The following is a 23,214-nucleotide window of genomic DNA, read 5'->3' on the forward strand; positions in this document are numbered from 1 at the left end:
ACCTGTGTGTAAAAATGTATTACAGATGGATAACAACATAACAATTTACTTGGCAAAATACACTTAATGTAATAAAAATCCAATGTTTGTTGGTAGTTTTAAATTCACTTCATGTGATACACCTTCACATTATCCTCGTGACTTAATTCCATTCTTTTGTTCGTACTATAAAGTCTGTCTGTCACTTTTGTGCAGGCATCACTGATACAAACAAACCCTATTTGCTTTACCAGAACATGTACTTAACTAGGGTTTAGCTGCCATCTAGTGTTAATTCGTATTAAAACATCTGCGAAACAAATGTCACATTAATTTAATGATATAGACCTCACCCATGGAATTTAAAGCATCAAACACTTCCTTTCCTGCATTCTTGGGAATTTTGATGCATCAATTAATGTTGGAAATGTCTTTATTTATGTAAAGGAATACACAAAAATCAGGCGGCAGGTGACAATTACTGTTCGTCAAATGCAGTTTTATTCTGAAACCTTCCACCGGAAGTCAGGTATGTCCGTGTGGTTCGGTGACTTGAGTAACGGTAGCCGTCTCCTCCACTCACCCGCTTGTCCCGGTTTGTTGACGTTTGCTGGAGCAGCTAGTAACGGGGCTCTGTCCGTTGTTTCTAGTCGCGTGAGTCAATGAAGCTAGCCGACTAGCTAGTGAGCTAACGCGGCTTGGAATGGGTTTTAGAGTCAAAAGATGATCGCGTCACTTTCTAGAGGAAGTCTGCTGGATGAGGTTCTACACGGAGGCTTCAACGAGGTAACGTTTAGTGTTAAAGTTACTATTTAGTAACGTGAATGTACATGCTTAAGTTAGTTAGTTAGTCAGCCATAATTCAGCAAGTGAAAGACAGTTAAATCTGCTGTTCGACAGCCAAACAACACAGTGACAAAATTGAACTAATGTAGAAATATATATATTTTTTGCAGTTTGTCCAATTTAGTTAATGTTAACGTTGGTTTATAAAGTTATTAGTTAGGACTAAAAAGTAATTTGGTTAACGTTAGTTGGGCGTAAATGCTCGCAATAACGTTAGGGGGGAAGGTTGACAGGAAATACAATTACCAAGTAGCGCCAGTTTCTTACAAAGCCACACATCATATTTAGGTTTATTTCCTGTGTTGTGTTCAAAATGGGGTGCGTTTTTTGTGTTGTATCCCGGGACGACGGGCTGTCACGTGACTGAACAAGACCGGTAAAGATGGAGTAGACCTAACCGTGTGAAAATACAGTGAAGAATTTACATAAATGAAGAACACTGAACCATTCAACTCTTGACTGAACACGAAATGATATGATTCACATTCACAACAAAAGTAACATACAACCAGTAGTGGGACAATACACTGACCCCCCCCCCCCCCCTCCCCCTCCCTCCCTCCCCTCTCCTCTCCCATTAGTCCTGTCCCAACATAATAAACAAAGGAACTCATTTGTTATGCCATGGTCTCAGCCTTTTTTTGGCCCCCACTCCAAACGTTGTGTATGTGTTCCTCTGTGGTTTATTGTGTGTGTGTTCCTCTGTGGTTTATTGTGTGTGTGTGTTCCTCTGTGGTTTATTGGATTTGTGTGTGTCTGATTGATGGGTTGCAGCAGCAGCTGGCAGCCTATGTTTCGTGGGTGAACTGTCAGCTGAAAAGGAAACCAGGCCTGAAGCCGATCACGAACCTCAGGCATGATCTGCAGGATGGGGTGGTGCTCACCCAGCTCATAGAGATAGTTGGTAAATACACTTTACTGTAATGTTGTCTAAATCATTTGGTACTGATGGAAATGTCTAACCTGCAGGTGCATCATCATTTCATTTAATTATTTTTTAAAATCTCTTTCTCTCTGATCTCATTCACTTTTGGCAGCGGGGGAAACGCTGGAAGGGGTCTATGTCGCTCCACAGAACAAAGAGGAGAGCAGGAAGAATGTGGCGGAAGTCTTGCAGTTCATTTCCTCCAAACACATACGCATGCCTCACATATCCGCAAGAGGTAAATCTCAGAGAGTTTGTGTTCCTACACCTACATTTCTCTCCATGTGCATCAAGGAAACAATGATCACGTTCCTTGTGAAACTTTATTTCACAGCATCATCTGTGCAATTTTAAAAAGTGTCATAAATCTGCTATATTTGCCTCCCGTGTAAATACCAAATGTTGTGTACAAGTCTAGGTCATTACTAAAGGCACACATGTTCCCTCTCTGTCACAGACATTGTCGATGGTAATCTGAAATCTGTAATGAGGATAATTCTGGCGTTGGCCGCCCACTTCAAACCCTCAGCCAATCACAGGGCTGCCTCTGGAAGTGGGAGGAGTTTGACAAGAGGCTCTGCCAGCCACAACCCTCTCTCCACTGTTGCCCTAGCACAAGGTGCCGCTGCTGCACTGGAGTCAGCGCGACTTGATGCCTCGCAGCCTACACGCGTCACGCGTCTCCAGAGGTCTGCTGACAATAACAATCATAAACATAAACACAAATCCCTGTCGATGTCTTTCTGTAATATCCAAACGCTCTCTGCCACAGCAAGCATGTCTTAGATGCGTGTGTAGTCTTTGCTGTCCTCTGGTGGACAAACAGGTGGCCAAACTAACATCCTCACAACTATTGAAATACGGCTGTTCTCCATACATTTGTTGTCAACACTGGGTGCCAGTTCTTAATTATGAATGAATAACCTTTGCTTTGTTTGTCATCTTTTAGTGGCTGGGGGTTGGATGTGGAGAAGAATGTGTGTGTTCGGTCACTGGTCAAGCAGTATGAAAGAGGAACTCCGGATGAGCCGGACAATCCCCAGCCTAGCAGGTAATTTTATTTCACATACGCATGTTTTAAGCACGATAAGGCAGATATGACTCAGGTGAACATCATACCGTCAGAGGAAAAGTAGACAACTAACCTCTTACTGCTCTCAAATGCAACATCTTAAATTAGAAACCTGTTTTCTCGTGTATAGTTTCAAAAAGCATTTGTAAAATATCCTGTAACACTCACAGGTTGGGCCTACTTTCATACTTCAGACCCTCGGTATGGGCTGGATCATGTAGTGTCATTTTGAATACTGCAGGGCTGTGATGACAGGCTCAATAAATTATAGAACTAAACCCGTAAACCACTAAAAGCATGTTGGCATTCTGGCCTAAATTCATTAAGGAGGTTGCTACAGTTTAGATGCTAAATGACAAGGAGTATAATTATGCTAATAAATTTGCCTTTTATACGTTGTTGTTTTTTTGTTCAATGTATTTTTACATCAGACTGCAATTCAGTGTTTGGGAGAAAACAAATGTAGCTTTGTTGCTATTTATACTGTAGAGTTCAGTGTGTCAGTGCAGTTCAAATGTTCAAGTTCTCTGTTATCTTTCATTTTTAACACCTTTTTTTTTCCACACTTTGGAACGAATAGACTTCATTCTGTGCTTTATTTGTGTGTTTGCACCACTGCCTGACAGAGCACATGACTTTAGTGCTTCGTGGACGTCTGTGCTAACCACAGGCAGATGATATAAAAACAGAAACACTCTGCCTTTGTTTTCTCCAGTCACATGTCCAGTTTTGCACCGTGGTGCTCTTTTTTTATCGTAATATTTTAGCTCTGAGAGATGCTAAGCAGTGTGTGCTGCGTTAGTTGCCGTGTCAGGGTGTGTGAGAGTGCAGAGAATCACCAAAAGTCATGGAGTTATTTTGAGATGCTGATGCCAGAGACACACTTGCAGGGTGGAACTTGTGCTCCTTGGGAAGTATCTGACGAAGAGTTTAGCCCACTTGTAGCTCACTATGGGGGGGATGCAGATTAAATGGTAAGACCAGACACTGTGGGTGTGTGTTTATGCTTCTTTTATCATAACTATAAGATGTCTACAGTGCTATAGTGGGACAAGAGACTGTAAATGAAGTGTCTATACGCACCGTGCAGTTTGTAAGTGCTTTGATTGGCATAGATTACATAGATTCCTCTATTAACACGGCGTGTGAGTAAATGTTAACATGCACACAACCGCCATGCTTCTCAGGAATACATTTATAAATCTGTATTTTGTCCTCCTCGAGCCTCAACTCCGTCAGTCCGCTGTCGTCTCCAAGAACTCCACCCGGCAGCCACTCGGACGGACCGCAGGAAGACCCCCACCACCCCCACCACCAGCAGGAGAGCAGGGGTGAGTTCTGTCCCGCCACACACCGGCAGGTTGATTAGTAAACCTCAAGACGTGTCGTTAACACTGTGTTATGTGTGCGGGTAGTGGAGTCATCCCGTGTTGCAGCGGAGACGGCGTTGGAGGGTTCTCTCAGTGAAACGTTGGAGCAGGAGGTGCAGGAGACACGTAAAATGGTGTCTGCGTTACAGGTACATGCATATTGAGTTCAGTCTCTGGTAACCCTCTGTGCGTGTGTATATAGAGATTGTTGTTTGTCTTCATGTTCTACCCTCTTTGTTTTGAAGGCTCTGCTGCTGCGTGGTTCGCTGCCTGAGGATGAGCAGGATGTGTCTCTGAGTTTGGATCAAGGCAATGCTGATCAGCAACTGGTAGTGAGGGCCTCTCCATTGGTTCTTTAGATTTAATCCCTTTCTTTCAGTCTTTATTTTCATTCTCTGCCCTGTTCTCTCACTCCTCTGTGTCACACTTGTATTTGCTGTGTTTTACCAGCTCTTTGTGTTCAACACAGATCACATTTCTGTTGCTTTACTGTGTGTGTGTGTGTGTGTGTGTGTGTGTGTGTGTGTGTGTGTGTGTGTGTGTGTGTGTGTGTGTGTGTGTGTGTGTGTGTGTGTGTGTGTGTGTGTGTGTGTGTGTGTGAGGGTGACACGGGTATCAGTTTCCACTCCTTCTCAGTCCATTGTGGTTCTCACACACATCCCTTTTCTCTCTCTGTCTCTTTTTCCAGGTAGTCATTCACAGTCGTCTGGATCAGAGCATGGAGGAGGCTCGGGAGCTAAAGGTAAATGGTGTCATTTGTTTTTCTGTCGATATGTTCTTCTATTGTGAGGACAACATTCACACATAAGAGGGTTTTGTTTTGCTGTTTTGCTTTAGAGGGAATTGTTGCGCTGTAAGCAGGAGATGAGAAACTTGCAGGGAGTCAAGGTAAGACTATGACCTGCAGTTCTTTATGTTGTTACCCAGTTGAATAGAACTCTAGTTGCTGGCTAACGTGTGGACTTTGTGTCGGTTTGTAAATGTGCAGGACGCCCAGCAGCAGAGACTGTGCACTCAGGAGACATCAATACTGCAGATGAAGCAAGAGCTTCTCAGAGCCAGCATGACGAAGGATGAGCTCAACAACCAGAACGTACACAATCTATTATCTATTCCATTTTCTTTTAAAACAAATTGATTACCAAACTGTATTCAGTGGGTACTGTATATTTTAGGTGTGTATTGCAAATTTCCCTCTTCTTTGAAAATGTGTTAAAGGCCGAGCTGCAGTGGAAGCTGGAGGAAAGTAACAAGATGTGGGGAGAATGCAAGGTGAGGTTCTCCAATCCCTCTTTTGTAATGGTTTAACTAATGTAATTTAGCTTAATAGTCCTGATTTTTATTTACACAGCATCTGTTAATTGAGTTTTTGCTAAACGATGAACCCGTACGTTTCTCTTTGGTTGGCGGGCTGCAGAAGGAGATAGGACAGAAGGACAGGCTACTGCAGCAACTCAAACACAAGCTCGAAGAAAGCAACAAAAAGCAGGTATGTGAACCACTGTTTTTGTTTTAACGGTTAAACAAGCTACTGTGGGCTCAAAATCTCCTGTCCACTTCACTTATGTGTGAAAATCTCAGACCAGAAGTTAATCCTTAAACTCTTAAACTTTTAAACTCCCTTCACAGTCTCGCTTTAAAGTTTTTTTAATTTGAGCTTTTATCATCAAATGAATACTAAAACTTACTTTGATGCAAGAGGAAAGTGTAAATTTTCTCAGTTCCTCCTTCACGTATTGAATGAACGCTTCAATCTATCGATGTATGGAGTAGATATGTTTGAACTTTTAGGATCTAGCAGGTTTATATCAGTGTGTGTCTGATTGTGTGTCTCTTTGACATGCAGGTAGAACTGTTTCTTGACTCTGCTCTAAAATCAGGCAGCCATGAATTCAGGTATACATTACACACCTTTTCTTTTTCTCAGATTCCCACCAGCACAGAAAACAACGGGTATTCTTACTCTGGAAATCCAGCTCCGTCGATGTCAGACGTAAGTATTGTTTTTATTGATACGGCTGTTCAGTTAGTTCATATTCAGGCCTATTCATATTTTGCTAACAAAGCATCGCACGACTATACGCTCACATTCTCCTGAATCATATTCTCTTGCAGTATTTAGGCTGCATACTATAATTTGACACATAAAACACCAGATTCCCCATTCCAACTTTCATGAAAAGTAAGTAAAAATGTGTATGAGATGTTAATTACCTGGAAGAGAGTTGCTTTCAAATACAGTATTTGTAGGACAGAACATGGGACAGGATGTGCTTAACATACACAGAAATAGCATTGTAAGGCTTTAAACACACACCAACACAATAAGCTTTTTGTGTTTCTGATAGGGGGCTTTTGTGTTTGTTCTCTGTCAGCAGGCCGAGGAGGTTCAGCTGCTCAGAGATTCACTTCGGAGTCTGAGGAACAACTTCAGAGACCACGACCCACAGCAGCATACGCTGGACACCCTGGAGCAGGGCATCGTATCGCTCATCGACAGACTGCATGTCCTGCATGCACACAGGGTACGAACACAAGCATAACCCACTGACAAATGAAAGAGTACGCTAAAATCATGAAGGGCTGTCAACATTTATCCAAATATTGCAGGGAAGAGGGAAATCTCCAAGACGCAAAGGCCAACACACAGACTCTGACACCTGGCCTTGCACAAGTTAGTTGTTTCTAACGTGCACTCCCCGAATACACAGAATAGTTGTGCTTTTTACTAACTATGTTTCTGTTCATTTCAGAGGTTTGTCAATCTCACAGTGGTTCTTCTGCCTCCACTAAAGTCCTTTATTTTACTGGAACATCCCCAACACCTTCCATGATCAACATACCGAAGAGGTGCGTGTGTGTCTGTGTGTGTGTGTGTGTGTCCCTATATTCAGTGTTTTTGCTGTGAATACATTTAGGCTAGTCCGCCACAGGTAGAAAATTAAACAATATGAAAATATGAAAGTCACAAGCCGTCAAGAAGAGTGAGTCTCTTTGTTCACATCGTACAGGCTGGGTGAGGTTACTCTGAAGGATGTTAAGGCAGCCGTGGATCGAGAGGGAATCTACAGGTACCACTTCAAAGCCCTGGATCCTGAGTTTGGCACCGTGAAAGAAGAGGTAAGAGACGGCTCTGACACGAATAGTCAACTTTAGCACTAACCTGTGTTGTGCTACACTCTGAAAGATGGAGGGTGAATTCCATAGTCCTTGATCTGTATTTATTCCAACATGCATATGGAATGTAAGTATATGTATACGATAAGAGCAGTCATATATGAAGATAGTATGTTCTTTATGTCTGTGTGCAGGTGTTCCTGGATGGAGCGATCATTCCAGGCTGGGAAGGAAAGATAGTGGCGTGGGTAGAAGAGGACCGCGGTGAGGAAAGGTAACGGCGTGCTAATTCTGCCTCTCTCATCTTCATTTTCCTGAGTCTCAATGGTAAACAATGCACTTTCTTTTGTGTCTCAGTCCATTGTAGGTGCAAGCTGAAGGACATGACACTCTGATCCTAGAGGCACATCAACTGTTCAACAGAGGCACAAGTGGACCCTTTTGAGATTTTAATTATTAGTGAAATACTGTAAGTAACTTGTCAGCGAGAGATTTGATCAGCTGGTACTAAACCCCACTGATAGCCCGCTCTGTGAAGCTCAGTGCCTTACAAAGCAAAGCTAGTTCCATCATGTGCTTGTTATCGCCAGGCTGTTACTGTATTATTAAAACTGGACAGAAGCATTATTTTGTATTTAACTGTTTCTAAAGCCACAGTTGTGTTGTTGTTTCCCTTTTAGTTGAAACCAGAGGTTTGTACTGTATTTAAGAATTGGAAAAAATGTGCAAAGTCATGTTTAATTGTTCACTTTTCATTCCTTGTTCAGCAATGAAGTCTATGAAACAAATACTACCAGATGTTAGAAACACGTATTGACCATTGTTTTTCAGTTGAGGTACATTTCATTTAATTGTGAATATAAATTGAATAGACAGTATTATCTAAGAATTTAGAAAATCTGGGTGAGAAACAAATACCACTTTTACATTAGAAGTATTACGGTCTAAAAAAGTCTAACACACTTTGTACAACTTCATTTTGATTTGGTGCTGCACGAGGTTGATTACATACAATATGAAAAGATAACACAAAAGAAGGACGGTGACGGTCATCTGAAGATGTCCAGACAGAAAATAAAAGGAACAAACACAGTTTCACTAAATAGGACCCAAATCCAGATGTGGGCTTAAATGCAAGTCTGTAGCTCCCCAGATGTTGACAGAAATGCTCAAACTGAACTGCTGTCAGTGAAATTGAATTGATGCTGGATGTTGATGTTCATGTAGAAATGCAGATGAACAGCACTGTTGTTTTGTTTACTTTATGTAATTGTTTTGTACATTTGTATAAAATTATTTTCCGTCTATCTTTAATTTTTTTAAGTTAATGGCTCTTATTTGTCTAAAGAGAGATTCCTGTGAGATTAGAATATGTTAAAAAGATGCCGTATTGTGAATTTGAGACTTTTGTCCTGGAACAGTGGACCATCCCACTATTTATGGTATGTGTGCATAGACTGTATATAAGACGTGTGTGTGTGTTTGTGTGTGTGAGAGAGAGAGTGAGAGAGACATCAAAATGGACCTTTGACATGTTTTCCTTCACTCTGCTTCTATCTTCCTGTTCGGGATCAATGTGTTTGCCTTCAAGCCAACTGAAATATGCATCGGTCTACTTTTATATCGACATGTTTGAATGCCATAACTGCCTGTACTGTAAAATGTACAATTTGCTTGTGAGATGGTTATAATATATGGTTACTGTCTGTTTAAAAAAAAAATACTGTTGTTGAATGTTAGAAAGACAGATCATTTTAAATAAAGCCTGAGTTTTGTTTTTAAAAAGATTATCCAATTTTTTATGGTGTCTAGGAGACAGTGGAGTTTTACTAATTAATGGCTATTGATAGACCGTTCTTGCCAGTTCAGCACTTTTCTCCTATCTTTAAAAATTCACAAGCATCTTCATTTGCCAGCTCTCTGCTGATTTTTGGAAATGTATTCTCTATTTCATGTTACTTGGGATGGATCGGCCCCTGAAACCTTACTGAGCTGCCGGGAGGTTCGTCATCACAAACTCAGCTCAAACACACTTCATTTGAAAGTCAAGCTCAGTCCCCAAAGTCCCCACAGTTACCAAATACTTAGTTCATGATTGGAGAAAACACAGGAAAACTAACCAAATATTGACATTTGAAAAGCTAGAACCAGATAATTTGGACATGTCAAAACAACTAAAAAATGATTATTCGAATAACAAATCTACTATTTGTTTCAGCACTAGAATTATGCTGGATGTAACTATCAGACAGTGTGGATTTTTTTAATATAAAGTTAAAGTTAAATAAAAGGATCAAACGGTGTTTTAAGGTTTTATGAATATGCTCTACATTCACCGTCCTATGGGTTCTGGTTCTCAGTCAAATATTTCACTGAAACTGTGGTTGCTGATATAATTGCAGTAAAATATAGCATTGCAGCTCTTGAATAATTTCTTATTTAATTCAACTAGCATTTGAGTTTAATTTAGCTTGGCGGTGGTATTTGGTGATTGAAATTTGAACGGACACGGTTTACGACATGTTTACGACGCCTCTTTCTAAGCTACGGCAGGACAAGGAGGGGAGCCGTAAAACGTTGTGTTTTGGACAGGAGGAGGTCATTAGAAAGTGAGGAGTAAGTACGGGCTGCTTCTGGAGGCACAGGGGATATATCTGATGCCGGTGTAAGACAAACACATAATACAACAGCTCTGTTTTAGTGTTTTCAACCGCTGCGACATGCTCCGTCTCATCCTGCGGCTCAGGCCGTCCTCCGGGCTGCACTGTCCCCGTGCCCTCCTCGTCGGGCCTGCTACGCTCAGCACCCGCTCAGTGCCCGGGACCGGTTCTCTGAAGCGGCTTCACTGCGCAGCGGGGTCCCGGTCAGTGTGTGTGGGCTCCGGCGTCAGCCACAGGGGGACTCTGCTGCGGTGTCACCAACTGACAGGCAGCTATCAGGGCCAACGTTTCTACAGCCTGCCGCCGCACGTGAAGGTAACGTTAACGGCAGTTAGGTTGCTAGTGCACCAACGTTCTAACGTACGTTAGGTTACAGCTAGCATGACCTCCCTAGCTAGCTTGTCAGGTAGCCCTGTGATGTACCAAGCACAGTCTGACACTCCTGTTACAGTTAAATACAGATGCTGCACGAGGTTTAAACTGTGCATTTGAATCCAGCAAACAGTTTCCTCGCTGTAACGTTACCAAAATATTATTTTATTTTCATTAGGGGGCAACATTTGTACTGGGTATAGTGGTATTTGAGTCATAACACAACAACTTTAATCAGTTTTATATGACTTAAATACATTCAGGTTTGAGTTACAAAGTGCTCCCATAAACCAGTAAAGTCAGCATGGGTCCTGTCATATGTGTTTTACATTATCACACATCTATACGTTATTCAATGTCTTTGGTGCAGCAGATTCACTTCAATGTTATTCAGGCTCATCTCTTTCACTAAATGTGACCCAAATTGAGACTCCGCCTTAGTTGTCAGTCTGTAGCACATATGTAAACATAACGCACAATACTGCTGATTCTGTAACTTTGATAACAAATTGCAACTAATGTAGATCTGCTTGGGACCCCCTCTTCAACATGATGTGTCTTTACATGCAGCACCTGTGTTTATCTTCTATCAGATGTTATGCAACCTTGGAAATTACCCCAAAAACATTACAGATGTGGAGAAATGCAGCTGTATGTGGGTCATTTATTGTGAAAGGAAATGAGCTGATGGTGATGTAATTACAACCCCTGACAGCTGCCAGTATTTTGCAATGCCCTATCATGAAGCCACAGTGAGGATACTGTTATATCTTTCTACATATATACAGTTTTTCTCTGATATTTGGTTATCCATCAGGTCAGATATAATGCTTCCTCATGACACCTGGACTTTGTTTGTGTTCTTCAGGTGGAGCTTCCTGCGCTGTCCCCCACCATGCAGACGGGAACGATAGCACGCTGGGAAAAGAAGGAGGGAGAGAAAATCAACGAGGGCGAACTTATAGCTGAGGTTAGGACCCGTTTGTGTGTGTGTGTTCCTGTATTATTGTAGGAAACTGTCACTACACAGTTTTTCAAAATGTCTCTATCTTTGTAGGTGGAGACTGACAAGGCCACGGTTGGTTTTGAGATATTGGAGGAGTGCTATCTGGCAAAGATCCTGGTTCCTGAAGGGACCAGAGATGTCACCATCGGAGCTGTGATCTGCATCACGGTTGACAGGTACATTTCTGTCCTTCGACAATGTAAACAAGCTGGAAACAAGGGTAACCTCACTATATAGGATAATTAATAATTCAAATTAGTCTGCAATATTCTCTGGGTTGTCCTGCTTCCTCCCACAGTCCAAACACATGCAGGTTAGGATTGTCATGATCATTTTGAAAGCAGTGTGCATCCTATGCACTGTTTTATAAATGAGACCCCGTGTCCTTTAGTCTAGATGTGGTTATGCTTCGTGTAAACACATGTCTCATATTTGTGTGTATATTTTCCCGGCAGCCCTGACCTCATCGCAGCCTTTAAGGATGTAACGTTGGAGTCTCTTCAAGCAGCCGGTGCCGGTCCTTCCCCGGTGGCCTCCACTCCTCCTCCTGCTGCTGCTGCTGCTTCCCCTGCAGCCCCGGGCAGCTCTTACCCCACACACATGAAGGTTAGGCTCGTTCTCACATAAACAAAGTACAGTCCGGTGTAGAGGATGTGACAGCACATCATTGGGTGATGGAGCAGGAGTTTCTGATCGTCTCTGCATTTATCACAATATGTCTTGTGAGGTTTATTGAATTAACAGAGTATGTTGAAAATGCTTTGTGTGTCTTAAAGTCTCTAAAGCTATCTTTAAAATGTTGATATTAAGCTGTCACCTCTGTTGAATAATTCCTAAAGAAGGTTGGACCTTCATACCTGTAGATTTAGTCAGTTTCAAAGAAGCATATGAAATATAACGACAGGGATTCCATATTTTTTCTTAACTAAATTATTCTGTCACGGTCTTTTTATATTGATGAAAAACACAAGCTTCAACCAGAGATTCTTATTATTTAAATATCTCTTTGCTATTGTTTTGTGGTTGTTTCTGTTTGGAAGACCTTCTTTCTCGCTGTATGTGACGTGTCAACCTGAGCCATCTCATGTCACATCCAGCTGGTCAGGTTGCAATTGTTGCTGAGAATAGAAACAAAATGTCATCAGTTGAAGACAATATATTTAGGTAGGAAAGGTGTTTGTATCATTTAATCTGACGAATCAGAGAAGCTTTAATTCGTCTGCGTCTGCTCTTTCAAATGTCTCCGACCAGACTCGAAACTGGGGAGGTCACAGTGACATCATTTCTCCTGTCGCTCAAGCTTGTGTGTGTGTGTGTGTGTGTGTGTTGCAGGTCACACTTCCTGCCCTCTCTCCCACCATGACGATGGGAACAGTGCAGCGCTGGGAGAAGAAGGTGGGAGAGAAGCTGAGTGAAGGAGATCTGCTGGCTGAGATCGAGACGGACAAGGCGACCATCGGTAAGCCTAAACTGACCAAACACTACAGAGCGTTAGAGTTATTTAATATTTGATAATTTTTTTTTTTATCAAATGTCCCAAATCAACTGTCTTGTATCCTGAATAACAGCCTGACAGGAAAAAGCTCACCGTGCTCAACATGTCCCTCTTAATGTGTGTGTGTGTGTGTGTGTGTGTGTGTGTGTGTGTGTGTGTGTGTGTGTGTGTGTGTGTGTGTGTGTGTGTAGGCTTTGAGGTGCAGGAGGAGGGATACTTGGCCAAAATCATGGTGGCAGAGGGAACTCGGGATGTTCCCCTGGGAGTGCCGCTCTGCATCATTGTAGAGAAAGAAAGTGACATCGCCGCCTTCAAGGATTATGTAGAGACCGGAGTGACTGAGGTTTCCACACCAGCACCAGCGGTGAGACACTCGCTGAACAAATGTACCCAAATACTCCCAGAAACATCCTGAATTTGAATCTATTCAGATTTAAGTGATTTGTTTGACTGTGATTTGTGAGCGTTTGTGTGTTTTATGTTCCAGGCTGCGGTTCCAGCTGCTGCTGCTGCTGCTGCTGCTGCAGCACCCAGTCCTGCTCCCACAGCCGCCGCCCCGGCAGCATCCAGGAAAGGTCGCGTGTTCGCCAGCCCGCTCGCCAAGAAACTCGCCGCCGAGAAAGGAATTGACCTGGCACAGGTCAGCGGTAAGTAACCAAGACGCAGGTAGTGACGAAGATCCTTATTGGAAGAAGATGACTTATTTAGATACAGAGAAAGCAATAGTCAGATGTTTGATGTACTGTATAATATATTGTGTTCAGGCTCCGGTCCTGATGGGCGCATCACCAGGAAAGATATTGACAGCTTTGTTCCACCAAAGGCTGCACCCGTAAGTGAAGCGCACACTTTATTCTAAGTTATTCATCCTGTGTAATCATATGCAGCAACTTTACATTTCTATTACTGATTATTCATATCCAATCTTTGAATTTAAGAATGTAGTGCTCAAACGATTTGCTGTTTAATTGAAAAATCCTCATGTAATTCATGAAGCAAAAAATGAGACTTTCATTGTTTTTGCCCGCTAAAATAAAAGACAGTGCTGCTTTTTAATGTTTTTTTGGTCAAAATCTGCAATTTGAAGACCATGAGCTGTGTGAAATATAAAGAACACTTTTCAATTCCAGATGTATGGAAAAGGTTTCTCATAATTTTGAATTTGTTTTTAAGTTAGAATAAGCTAAAATGTTTATGTCTTCAAGTCCTGAACGTTCTCAGTGCCTCAGAGTAGAGTTTTAATGAAATGATGTCCGTTGGCAGGCCGTAGCTGCTGCTGCTGCTCCCGCTCCAGCCGTAGCTCCGGCTGCTTCTACACCGGCTGCAGCTCCTGCTGCACCAGCTGGGACCTTCACAGACATGCCTATCAGCAACATCCGCAAGGTGAGAGTAAACACACTCACCTGACTGCTGGTGGTCCCTTGTGTTGGACGAGGACTTCCTCTCCTCTGATAGCAGTCGGGTATTCCTGACACGCTCCCTCTATGTAGGACTTGGTGAGGCAAACACCCTGAGGGCGCTCCCAGAGTGCAGCTCTGTTATCTTTGACTTTTGCTTCCACATTCTGCTCTGACGACAGGAACTCACACATTTATCACCACAGGCTCATGCTAACGCACCGTATTCCTCTCCATGATGAATTATGGATCAAAGCTTCAGTGCACAAATGCGTCTCTCCTGCAGGTCATCGCTCAGAGGCTGATGCAGTCCAAACAGACGATTCCCCACTATTATCTGTCCGTAGATGTCAACATGGACCAAGTGCTCGAGCTACGGAAAGATCTCAATGCTGTGAGTTTTTAATTTATAAATAGACACGCAACAGAACGATAGACAAGAAACTCCTTTTTTTTTTTTTTCTTGAAGTAAAATGATTACTTCCTGTGTCTCTAAAACCACCTGGCCTCCTCTCTGCAGGAGGTGAAAGCCCAGAATATCAAGCTCAGTGTGAATGACTTCATCATCAAAGCCAGCGCTCTGGCCTGCCTCAAGGTACCCGAGTGCAACTCCTCCTGGATGGATACGGTCATCCGCCAGTGAGTAAACGCACATAAACAGGCATCACCAAACGCATGTAATATATACAGTAAATAGGGACTGTGTTCTCTTGGTCTGTAGATCGGATCTGTCATGAGCTGGTCAGAGTACACAAACATAAGTCTTCTAATCTAGTAACCTTTGCGTCTTTACATTTTGTCTGATATAAAAACTGATTGCTGGATTATTGGTCTCTGAAAGTGTAACTGCACTATTGTGCCAGTAGGAGGCACTCAACTCACAGACATTTTCTTTTCAGTTAAGAAACAAACGTCACCGTGACCACATTTCTGTGCTTATCGTCTGTATTGACTTCAAATGTTTCCAGGAATCATGTGGTGGACCTGAATGTAGCCGTGAGCACAGCCAGCGGTCTCATCACGCCCATCGTCTTCAACGCCCACACCAAAGGACTGGCTGCCATCAGCTCCGATGTGTCGGCCCTCGCTGCCAAAGCGAGAGAAGGCAAACTGCAGCCGCATGAGTTCCAGGTACAACACAGGATCTGATTCTGTAGAGAAATGTCGTTTTTTTTTTTTAAATTATAAGAGTTGTGGAATGATTAGTTTTATGCAGATTTCATCTATCTAGTGAAGCAGCAAATTGAAACGGTCCTCTTCAACGTGCGTTTGTTTCCACCAGGGAGGTACGTTCACAATCTCTAATTTGGGAATGTTTGGCGTCAAGAACTTCTCTGCGATAATCAACCCCCCTCAGGCCTGCATCCTCGCCGTCGGGGGCTCGGAGAAACGTCTGCTGCCTGCCGATAACGAGAAAGGGTCAGTGTCGTGACTACAATACTATCACCGTGTTGGACATTTTGCATTTCAAATGTGATGCAGCGTGCGTGTTGGATCTTGCAGGTTTGACGTAGCCAGCATGATGTCGGTGACGCTGAGCTGCGACCACCGGGTGGTGGACGGAGCGGTCGGCGCTCAGTGGCTCGCAGAGTTCCGCAAGTTCCTGGAGAAGCCTGTCACCATGCTGCTGTAATTGGACTGAACTGCCGTTAAACTGCAGCAACGGGCGGCGGCCTCTCGCGGAAGTGATCCGATTGGTCTGAACTGGTCTGGATCCTCTTGTGATTGGCCGGCCTGCCACCAGGTCACTCCCAGTTACCCTGACAGGGAAGAGGCAGGACTCACACCGCATACCTGTGTCTCTCTCTCTCTCTCTGTCTATCATGTCTGTCTCTCTCTCTCTCGCTCTCTCGCTCTCTCTCTCTCTCTGTCTGTCTGTCCTGTCTGTGTCTCTCTCCTCTCTTACTCATACGCTATTTATTGAAGCCCCTTTTCAACAGAACATAATTAGGTTTATTTTATCCTAGAGTAGAGAACGGTCACATGTCACTAAAACATTGAGACTGTTTTACAAAGGGAAGAGTCACATGTCCAACCAGCTAACGTATTTATCCCAAAATGTGTGTGTGTGTGTGTTTCTACACGTTTTAGTCTGTGATTTTGTGTGAATGTGACAAAGACATGGAGAAGTGGAGCTCTCTGTTGGTTCCAGTCTTTTCAGTAAAGGGTTGTGATGTTGGAGGATGGAGCTAAATGTATGTTAACTTTGACACACAGTTCAGATCTACACACACACACACACACACATAAACCTGTCCCTGTTCAGTGGCCACACACACACAATTGAAAGGTTGAGTGTGTTTTCCGTTGGTTGATGCTAGAGTGTGTATATAACACAGTGCTGTGTGTATATATACTGTATATATATATATAAACGGTGGTGAGTTGTTTGGTGGAACTAACGGAGCTGTGTTGAGGCCTCACCATATAACTTAACATCTCGACAGTCCTGAAAGATAACAAACACTCCTAAAGGAAGGAATGAACGGTTTTGCCAATTTATTTTCTAGTCTCAGACACTTCACTTCTGAAATATTCTATATTTCACTGCTGCAACGCACAAAGCTGGTGCTGGATGTTATCTGTTTGAATAAATTGGAAGAAGTCAATCTTGTGCCATATGCTCTCTGGTTGTTTTTTTTAATAAACTGACTTATTGTAAGAGCTCAGTGTGATCACACAAAATCTAAAACATTTTGGATATTTCAACTAGAACTCCCAAGAAACAGCCCTGCCTCACATTTCCCTGTTTTGGATTTAATCTGCACATTTCTTTTCTTCATATCAGCAACATATAGAATCACCATACTAACATGTATTTAAATGAAGAAAGAGACGTTGAGGTGACATAATAAAAGGTCAAATTTGAAAACCTGAATAAGTCCCATGTTGCTTTGCGGCTCTCACCTCAAGAAACCTTTTGTTAGTCCAGCCTGACTTTAATCTTTAGCTGTTGTGTTTATTCAAGTGAAATATTATTGATTTCATTTCCTCGCCCCGTTTCTGCTCCAACACTCCACTGGTTTGTTTTGGTTAATAGCATTAGTGGACCGCTGTTGCCAATAAGCCGTGTGTAACTCCATCACCGTTCAGTCATTAGGACACTCCCACAATCATCACAATGCTCATTTGTCTATAGCAATTTCCTCGTGTTCCCATATGGGGCTGATTCAATCTTTATAGGTCCACTGACTCAAATGTAAACATGTGACATTGGAGACTGGAGAAGCTAAACTACTCTGGAACATATTTGGATGATCACTGGAGGACTTGGCAGACAGATCGACTTATGTGGGTCATGAATAACTAACACATTTTATGCAAATCCATCATAAAGCAGCCGTGGCAGCATTTTGTTTAGCCCATAGGTCATAACTAAGATGATGTCCTTATCACCAGATGACTTGCTGCAAGTGTCAAAAACTAATCTTTTTTTCCCCCTCACACCAGTGACAACCCTCCTTAGCTGCCTCGGATCCATAAATCACTCTGCATTAAAAGTGTGAAACACACTTTTAATTTTGTTAAAGAACCAAAGAGCTGGTTTGGGACTCTACGGGGTTCTGTCACCCAACTGCAAATCAGGGCAAGAGAAAAATGAGAAATGATAGATGACGGTTTGTGATTAACATGTTAGCAACATTAAAAGTACTCTTCAAAATGCAATATCATTCTTTTTTTTATATAAATTGATTAGTTTTAGTTAGAAATACCTTTTTTTCATATTTCCCGGAGCTTAAGCTTTTGAATTAATAGCGTTATGTTACAAATTAATTGATGGATTATGATTTTTTTTTTTGTAGATTTCTGTCAGTTTTCTCTACTTGCCCATTAATCATTCCAGCAATTATGAAAAATACTTCCCGTCCTTAAAGAGAGACCATGTAGCTTTTGTAAAAACAGAATTAACACAATTCTCCTCTTAGAAAAGTTGAATTCACAAGCAGTGAAAGACACACTTACTGTATTTCGTACTCTCAGGAGTTTTGATATTATTGTCTACTTGTGCTACTGTTGCATCACATTTTAACATGCTTCAGATAAACATTTAACTTATTCTATCACAAAAGTAAAATAATTTACTGAATCAAGACATTGTTGGGAAATGCATCCATGCCAACTAGCCTACATACTGTACATCACCCTGCAGCATTGTGGGCATTATGCCTGATAGTTCATGTTTTCTACGGAGCAGCTGCGGTCATTTATGTTTCACTAACTAATTAGACTACAAGCTGACCCAGTATAGCTCCCAGCCCAGTAAGTCTGAACATTAATAAGCCTATATGAAAAATTCTTATCTGACAACTTGACAAACAGACGGAGAGAATAAAGCGAGAGTGAAAATAGGGGAGGGTGGGGTTGGTTGTCCTGCTCAATAGATCGAGCATGCATGGCTGGTTTCTTTGGCCACCAGCTCGTACACACCGGGGGGAGAGAAAGCTGCCTCTCTTCTCTGCTTCCTCTCAGCTATGGGTTCTTCTGGAAGATGGATGCTCTGGACCCTGTGTGTGTGTTTCACTGCTCTGGAAAATGGTGAGTAGGCCTGTGGGCCGTCTGAGGCTTTGACGCAAATTCAGGGAGACGAGATGAGAAATAGTGGTGGTTTGTGTACACACTGCTGTAGCTTCAAGTGTTTGAGGGATCTGCAAAGATACACAGATTGCTGCCGCTTGTCTGCAATTCCTCACGTGGATTTTGGTTGGAGATAAGATAATTGTATACTTGTTAGTTTTGTTAAAATACAGAGACGACAGACTCTTATAATCTGGACCCAGATCCCCTGTGCTATCTGGACAGATTTGACTGCAAGTTGCAGATCTTTTTGACATGCATACTAAAAGTGACTATTTCTTTTACAATTACAATTTAAATACTTAAAATATCCTACAAGCAATAGAAGACTGTATACAAAAAGGGTTTTAATCATATAGAATACATTTAAATTTGCATATAGTGCACTTATTTCTTAACTACGTAATAGAAATGAATGAAAAGCAGCCCTTTTCAATATTCCATACAAGCCTGCGGTTGTCATATTGAGTGATTTGAAAGGCTTTATACGGACTGGCGTGGTTTTAGAGACCGGTGATCTACATTGGGGACAATGTTGAGAATTGACAGTATGTTCATGAACACATCCCGGTGAAGTGGGCTGTTGTTCCACTCAGTCTGTGATCGGTTTGGCTCTCCCTCAAAGCTGTCAAGTGTAATTAACAAACTAATATGCACGCTGAATTCCCACACACACACAAAAGGCCTGGGGATGACAGAGGGGGGGAGGAGGGAGGGTCATTATGTCAGTAATGAGGGAGGAGAGGGAGGAGAGGGAGGAGCGGTGCAGTCTGCACATCAACAGGGAAACTAGGGAAGTTGAAAGCAGAAAAAAAAAACATGATGGAATTTAAGAAATAACCCTTAAAATGAAATGTGTCTGGTATTCTGTGACTGATATGACCCGTCTCATTTGTGTTTGTCCTATTCCCACATTGTTAACCAACACAGTTGCACTCAGGGTAACCATGAGGGAATCTGGTCTCAAGGTGGTTCAAGGGGATTTCGTGGTCCTGCCCTGCTCTTTCTTCACCTCCAGCCCCCTCTCCAGACTCAACGTCATCTGGACTCTGGCTCCCTTCTCCAGTCCTGAAAGCCCAATACAGGTCTGAATCCTACACGCACAGACACCTCTGACCAGCTATCTCATGTAGGAGCCTGATATATATATATATATATAGTATTTCGTTATAACCTCCAGACTGGTAAAACACACCGTCCTGAAAAACAGAACCTGCTGCAATGTAAATAACGAGTGTTTGGTGAGAATGATTTTTTTCCTGAAAGTTGTTTGTCTTCTTCTTTTTATGTATTTATTTTAATTCACTCCTACAACTTGGACTTCCCTGCAGGTGTTGGTAAAACACATCTTTCCAAAGGGAAACTTCAGTGATTCTGATGCAAACATCCTCATAATAACTTCTATGAAACCCAAGGAGACTCATTAATGTCTGCTGTTACATCCAGGTGATTGTGTACGACCATGGACAGGTGATGGAAGACCCCTCATTCATTGGCAGGGTGGGTTTTACAGGTATGACCAGTGAAATCCAAATTATTTATTTTTTTAAATACATATAATTCTTCGTATTTTTATAATTTCATTTAAATCTTTATAAGGTTGTGTTTAGATTTGAAGGCAGGATAAAGAAACAAATCTTCCATGTAAACCAACTGCAGGTATTCCCTGGAGTGCAGATATTGTCCTGAATGACACACGTGTATCGGATGCTGGTACTTACCGCTGTATGGTCAATAACCCACCAGAGGCAGCAGATCCCGGCATCGGGGAGCTGGAGCTCAACGTTCTGGGTAAGTGTTTCACATATTGTCAAGTTCTGTGAGAGTAAGGCACTTCAATGGCACTTACACATTTGAAGCCATCACTGTTTAATATGCTGTGAATTAGAGTCTAATACTCATATTTGCATATATGGCATTACTGGTGTGGATTCTTTTTTATAGTACAAAGAGAAGGGCCCAACAGGTCAAGATAATCACGTATTTTTAACACTAACAGTGTGAGTTTAATCATGATAATAACAGCCCACCACTTTGTTCCAGAGTGAAATACTTTAGCAACTTTTAAATGCCATGAAATGTCGTACGGACATTCATGGTCCCCAGAGGATACATTCCAATGACATTGGCGATCCTCTGACTTTTCCTCTAGTGCTACCAGGATTTGTCGTTTTAGCGAAATGTCTCAGAAACTGTTGGACTGTGTATTCCAATGACTCTGGTGATCCCTTAACTTTTCTTTTATGTATATCACGAGGTCATAATATGTTTTCTCAATGCTTAAATTTAAAGACCTGCAAACCGAATTAAATTCCCACCAAACGCAGCTGTAATTTAGTGCTAATTAGCTAATCTTAGCATGCTCACATGCTACACTAAGATTGTGAACATGATAAACATTAAATCTGCTAAACATCCGCATGTTAACATTCCCATTATATGCATGCTGAAATACTGAGGTTAGCATAAATTCAAAGTACCGCTGCAAGTAAAGCCACTAGCATGGCTGTAGACTCTTAGTCTTGTTAACAATTGGTTTGTATTATTATGTTAATTTTACAGTTTAGTAATACACTTCCAGAGAAACAACTCACAAAAGACTACGTGTAGAGAAATACGACCTGTAGATTATTGTAGATAGAATTGTCGACATAATATTTTAATGGAAAGGGAAAAACAATAAACAGTTCTGAAGTCAGTCTGATTTGCCTGTGAGCCCCAAAGTGGAACATTGAAACACTGAAATTCTTGCATTTATTTGTAAGAACTCCACTGCAGTTCAGCCTTTTAGAAACTCATCTACTGATTACTTTTGTAGCGCCACCTTCGCTGCCGGTGTGCCAGTGGGATGGAGATGTTGATATGGGAGGAAGTGTCACTCTGTCCTGCTCGGTGGCGGAGGGCGTCCCCAGTCCAGAAATCCGCTGGGATAAACTGAATCCAGAAGAAATTGCATTTCCCATCAACATGGAGGGTCAGTGTTACACACACAGAATCATAATCATCTTATGTGGAGGTTTTCTTTTCATTTCAGAGGCCTGTGAAGATCTTAAATATAGCAAAAAAGTCAGGGAATTGTTAAGAAAATGATGTACGAGACAACTTGAATTCAATATTGTTTTCACTCGATCAGAGTGTGATGAAGCTTCAATTACACACCGAGTCAAGCTGATTCGTTACTTATAGAAACCTATTTACCCCCTCCTTAACTTTTACACTATAAAACACAAACGTAACTTATTATTTCAAATAAGTTAAAGTCAAAACTGTTAAAGGGGCGATTTAGTATTATAGACACTATTTCAAGAAGAATGATTAAAATATACGCAGCAGAAGCTGAGATAACCCGACTTTTATTGAATGGTTTAAATTAAAAAAAAAGACAAGCTGGACCCTACAATTCCCATAATGCAACTGGAGAACATATTTTTGTCTTTGAAATGCCCACTTCTTTCAAACCGCACAACTCCAGTTTGCACAGCAGTCTTTTAAAAAATGGTTTAAGTCTCAAGACCGAGACAGGACAACCCTGATGACATCATTGTGACATCAAAATAAGTAACTTTCACCATTACGCTCATACTTTTAGTCTTCTTCTCTTATTAGCTCACAGCTGTTGATGTGACTGTCTCTCTCTCTCTCTCTCTCTCTCTCTAAGGAGATCTGTCAGGCTCCGTCCAGATAGTCAATGTGTCATCTCAGACGTCCGGCCTGTATCGTTGCTCTGCCAATAACCTCCTGGGAACAGAGAACTGCTACGTCAACCTGTCCATTTACACAAGTGAGAGCCCTCGTTGTTCACCCATAATCCTCTCGGCCTCTTTTCACTGCAGCCACCTCTACGGTTTTCTTTTTACTTTGTCTTTCTTGTCTTTATCTACAGCCCCAGATAGTTCCTCGGGCATACTGCAGGGTGTGCTGATCACCTTGTCCATGAGCTTGGTGTTGCTGGCGCTGGTGGTGCTCGTGCTGTGGCTCCATCGCACAGGACAGGACGGGAGGTGGAGGGAGGGGAAAGAAGAGGAGGAGGAGGAGGAGTGTTACAATGAGATACGATACACTCCGTCTCTGATGAAGCGTTCGTTTGTTTGATTTGTCAACACCCACAGGAATTTGAAAAAAGAAAGAGAGATGCTTCAACCCGGGTTTCAAACAAAAGACTTTGAAAACGTTTTTGTTTCATCGAGATAATTGATTTTTTTTACGGACTGCATACCACTGTACCTACTGTACAACATCACACATGTTGAAATAAAGGCCCATGTTTCCAGTAGGTGTAGTATTTGATTTAAGAAAGGATCTACAATTGAGCCGCATACTTTCAAGTGGTACGTCACAAAATATGCCATAAGAAATGTCATGCCATTAAAAAAAACAACTAATATAGTAAACGATAAAAA

General features: G+C 42.0%; 3 protein-coding genes across 6 annotated transcripts; all 3 read left to right on the forward strand.

Annotated features, from left to right (window-relative positions):
• Positions 1-526: 526 nt before the first annotated feature.
• Positions 527-9,025, forward strand: LOC306705539 (dixin-like; the record flags this gene model as incomplete). 4 transcript variants are annotated; one of them, XM_079172315.1, is made up of 20 exons in its annotated part: positions 527-765; positions 1,600-1,729; positions 1,863-1,988; positions 2,208-2,439; positions 2,700-2,801; positions 4,047-4,153; positions 4,238-4,341; positions 4,438-4,524; positions 4,881-4,934; positions 5,030-5,080; positions 5,181-5,285; positions 5,411-5,464; positions 5,610-5,681; positions 6,120-6,185; positions 6,568-6,717; positions 6,803-6,866; positions 6,946-7,042; positions 7,204-7,312; positions 7,504-7,583; positions 7,667-9,025. In XM_079172315.1, exons 1-20 carry the CDS (start codon positions 703-705, stop codon positions 7,674-7,676), a joined length of 1,863 nt encoding a protein of 620 aa, XP_079028441.1. In that variant the 5' UTR covers positions 527-702. The 4 variants fall into 4 exon arrangements, with proteins under 4 accessions (XP_079028441.1, XP_079028443.1, XP_079028442.1 ...); XM_079172317.1 differs by having other exon boundaries at positions 6,571-6,717; XM_079172316.1 differs by having other exon boundaries at positions 4,438-4,521.
• Positions 9,026-9,872: 847 nt separating this feature from the next.
• dlat (dihydrolipoamide S-acetyltransferase (E2 component of pyruvate dehydrogenase complex)) lies at positions 9,873-16,491 on the forward strand. Its single transcript, XM_079170977.1, has 14 exons — positions 9,873-10,284; positions 11,210-11,311; positions 11,399-11,523; positions 11,803-11,953; positions 12,680-12,806; positions 13,034-13,206; positions 13,330-13,489; positions 13,607-13,674; positions 14,106-14,225; positions 14,526-14,633; positions 14,760-14,878; positions 15,208-15,370; positions 15,522-15,658; positions 15,743-16,491. Exons 1-14 carry the CDS (start codon positions 10,030-10,032, stop codon positions 15,870-15,872), a joined length of 1,938 nt encoding a protein of 645 aa, XP_079027103.1. The 5' UTR covers positions 9,873-10,029; the 3' UTR covers positions 15,873-16,491.
• A 2,220-nt stretch (positions 16,492-18,711) lies between these two features.
• LOC306704623 (immunoglobulin superfamily member 11) lies at positions 18,712-22,906 on the forward strand (the record flags this gene model as incomplete). Its single annotated transcript, XM_079171053.1, has 7 exons — positions 18,712-18,775; positions 19,745-19,899; positions 20,261-20,327; positions 20,474-20,605; positions 21,633-21,788; positions 22,473-22,595; positions 22,698-22,906. The coding sequence occupies 7 exons, from the start codon at positions 18,712-18,714 to the stop codon at positions 22,904-22,906; spliced, it is 906 nt and encodes a 301-aa protein (XP_079027179.1).
• Between the last annotated feature and the right edge of the window lie 308 nt (positions 22,907-23,214).

Source organism: Pholis gunnellus (genome assembly GCF_910591455.1).
Source record: "Pholis gunnellus genome assembly, chromosome: 13".
Taxonomy (NCBI): Eukaryota; Metazoa; Chordata; class Actinopteri; order Perciformes; family Pholidae; genus Pholis; species Pholis gunnellus.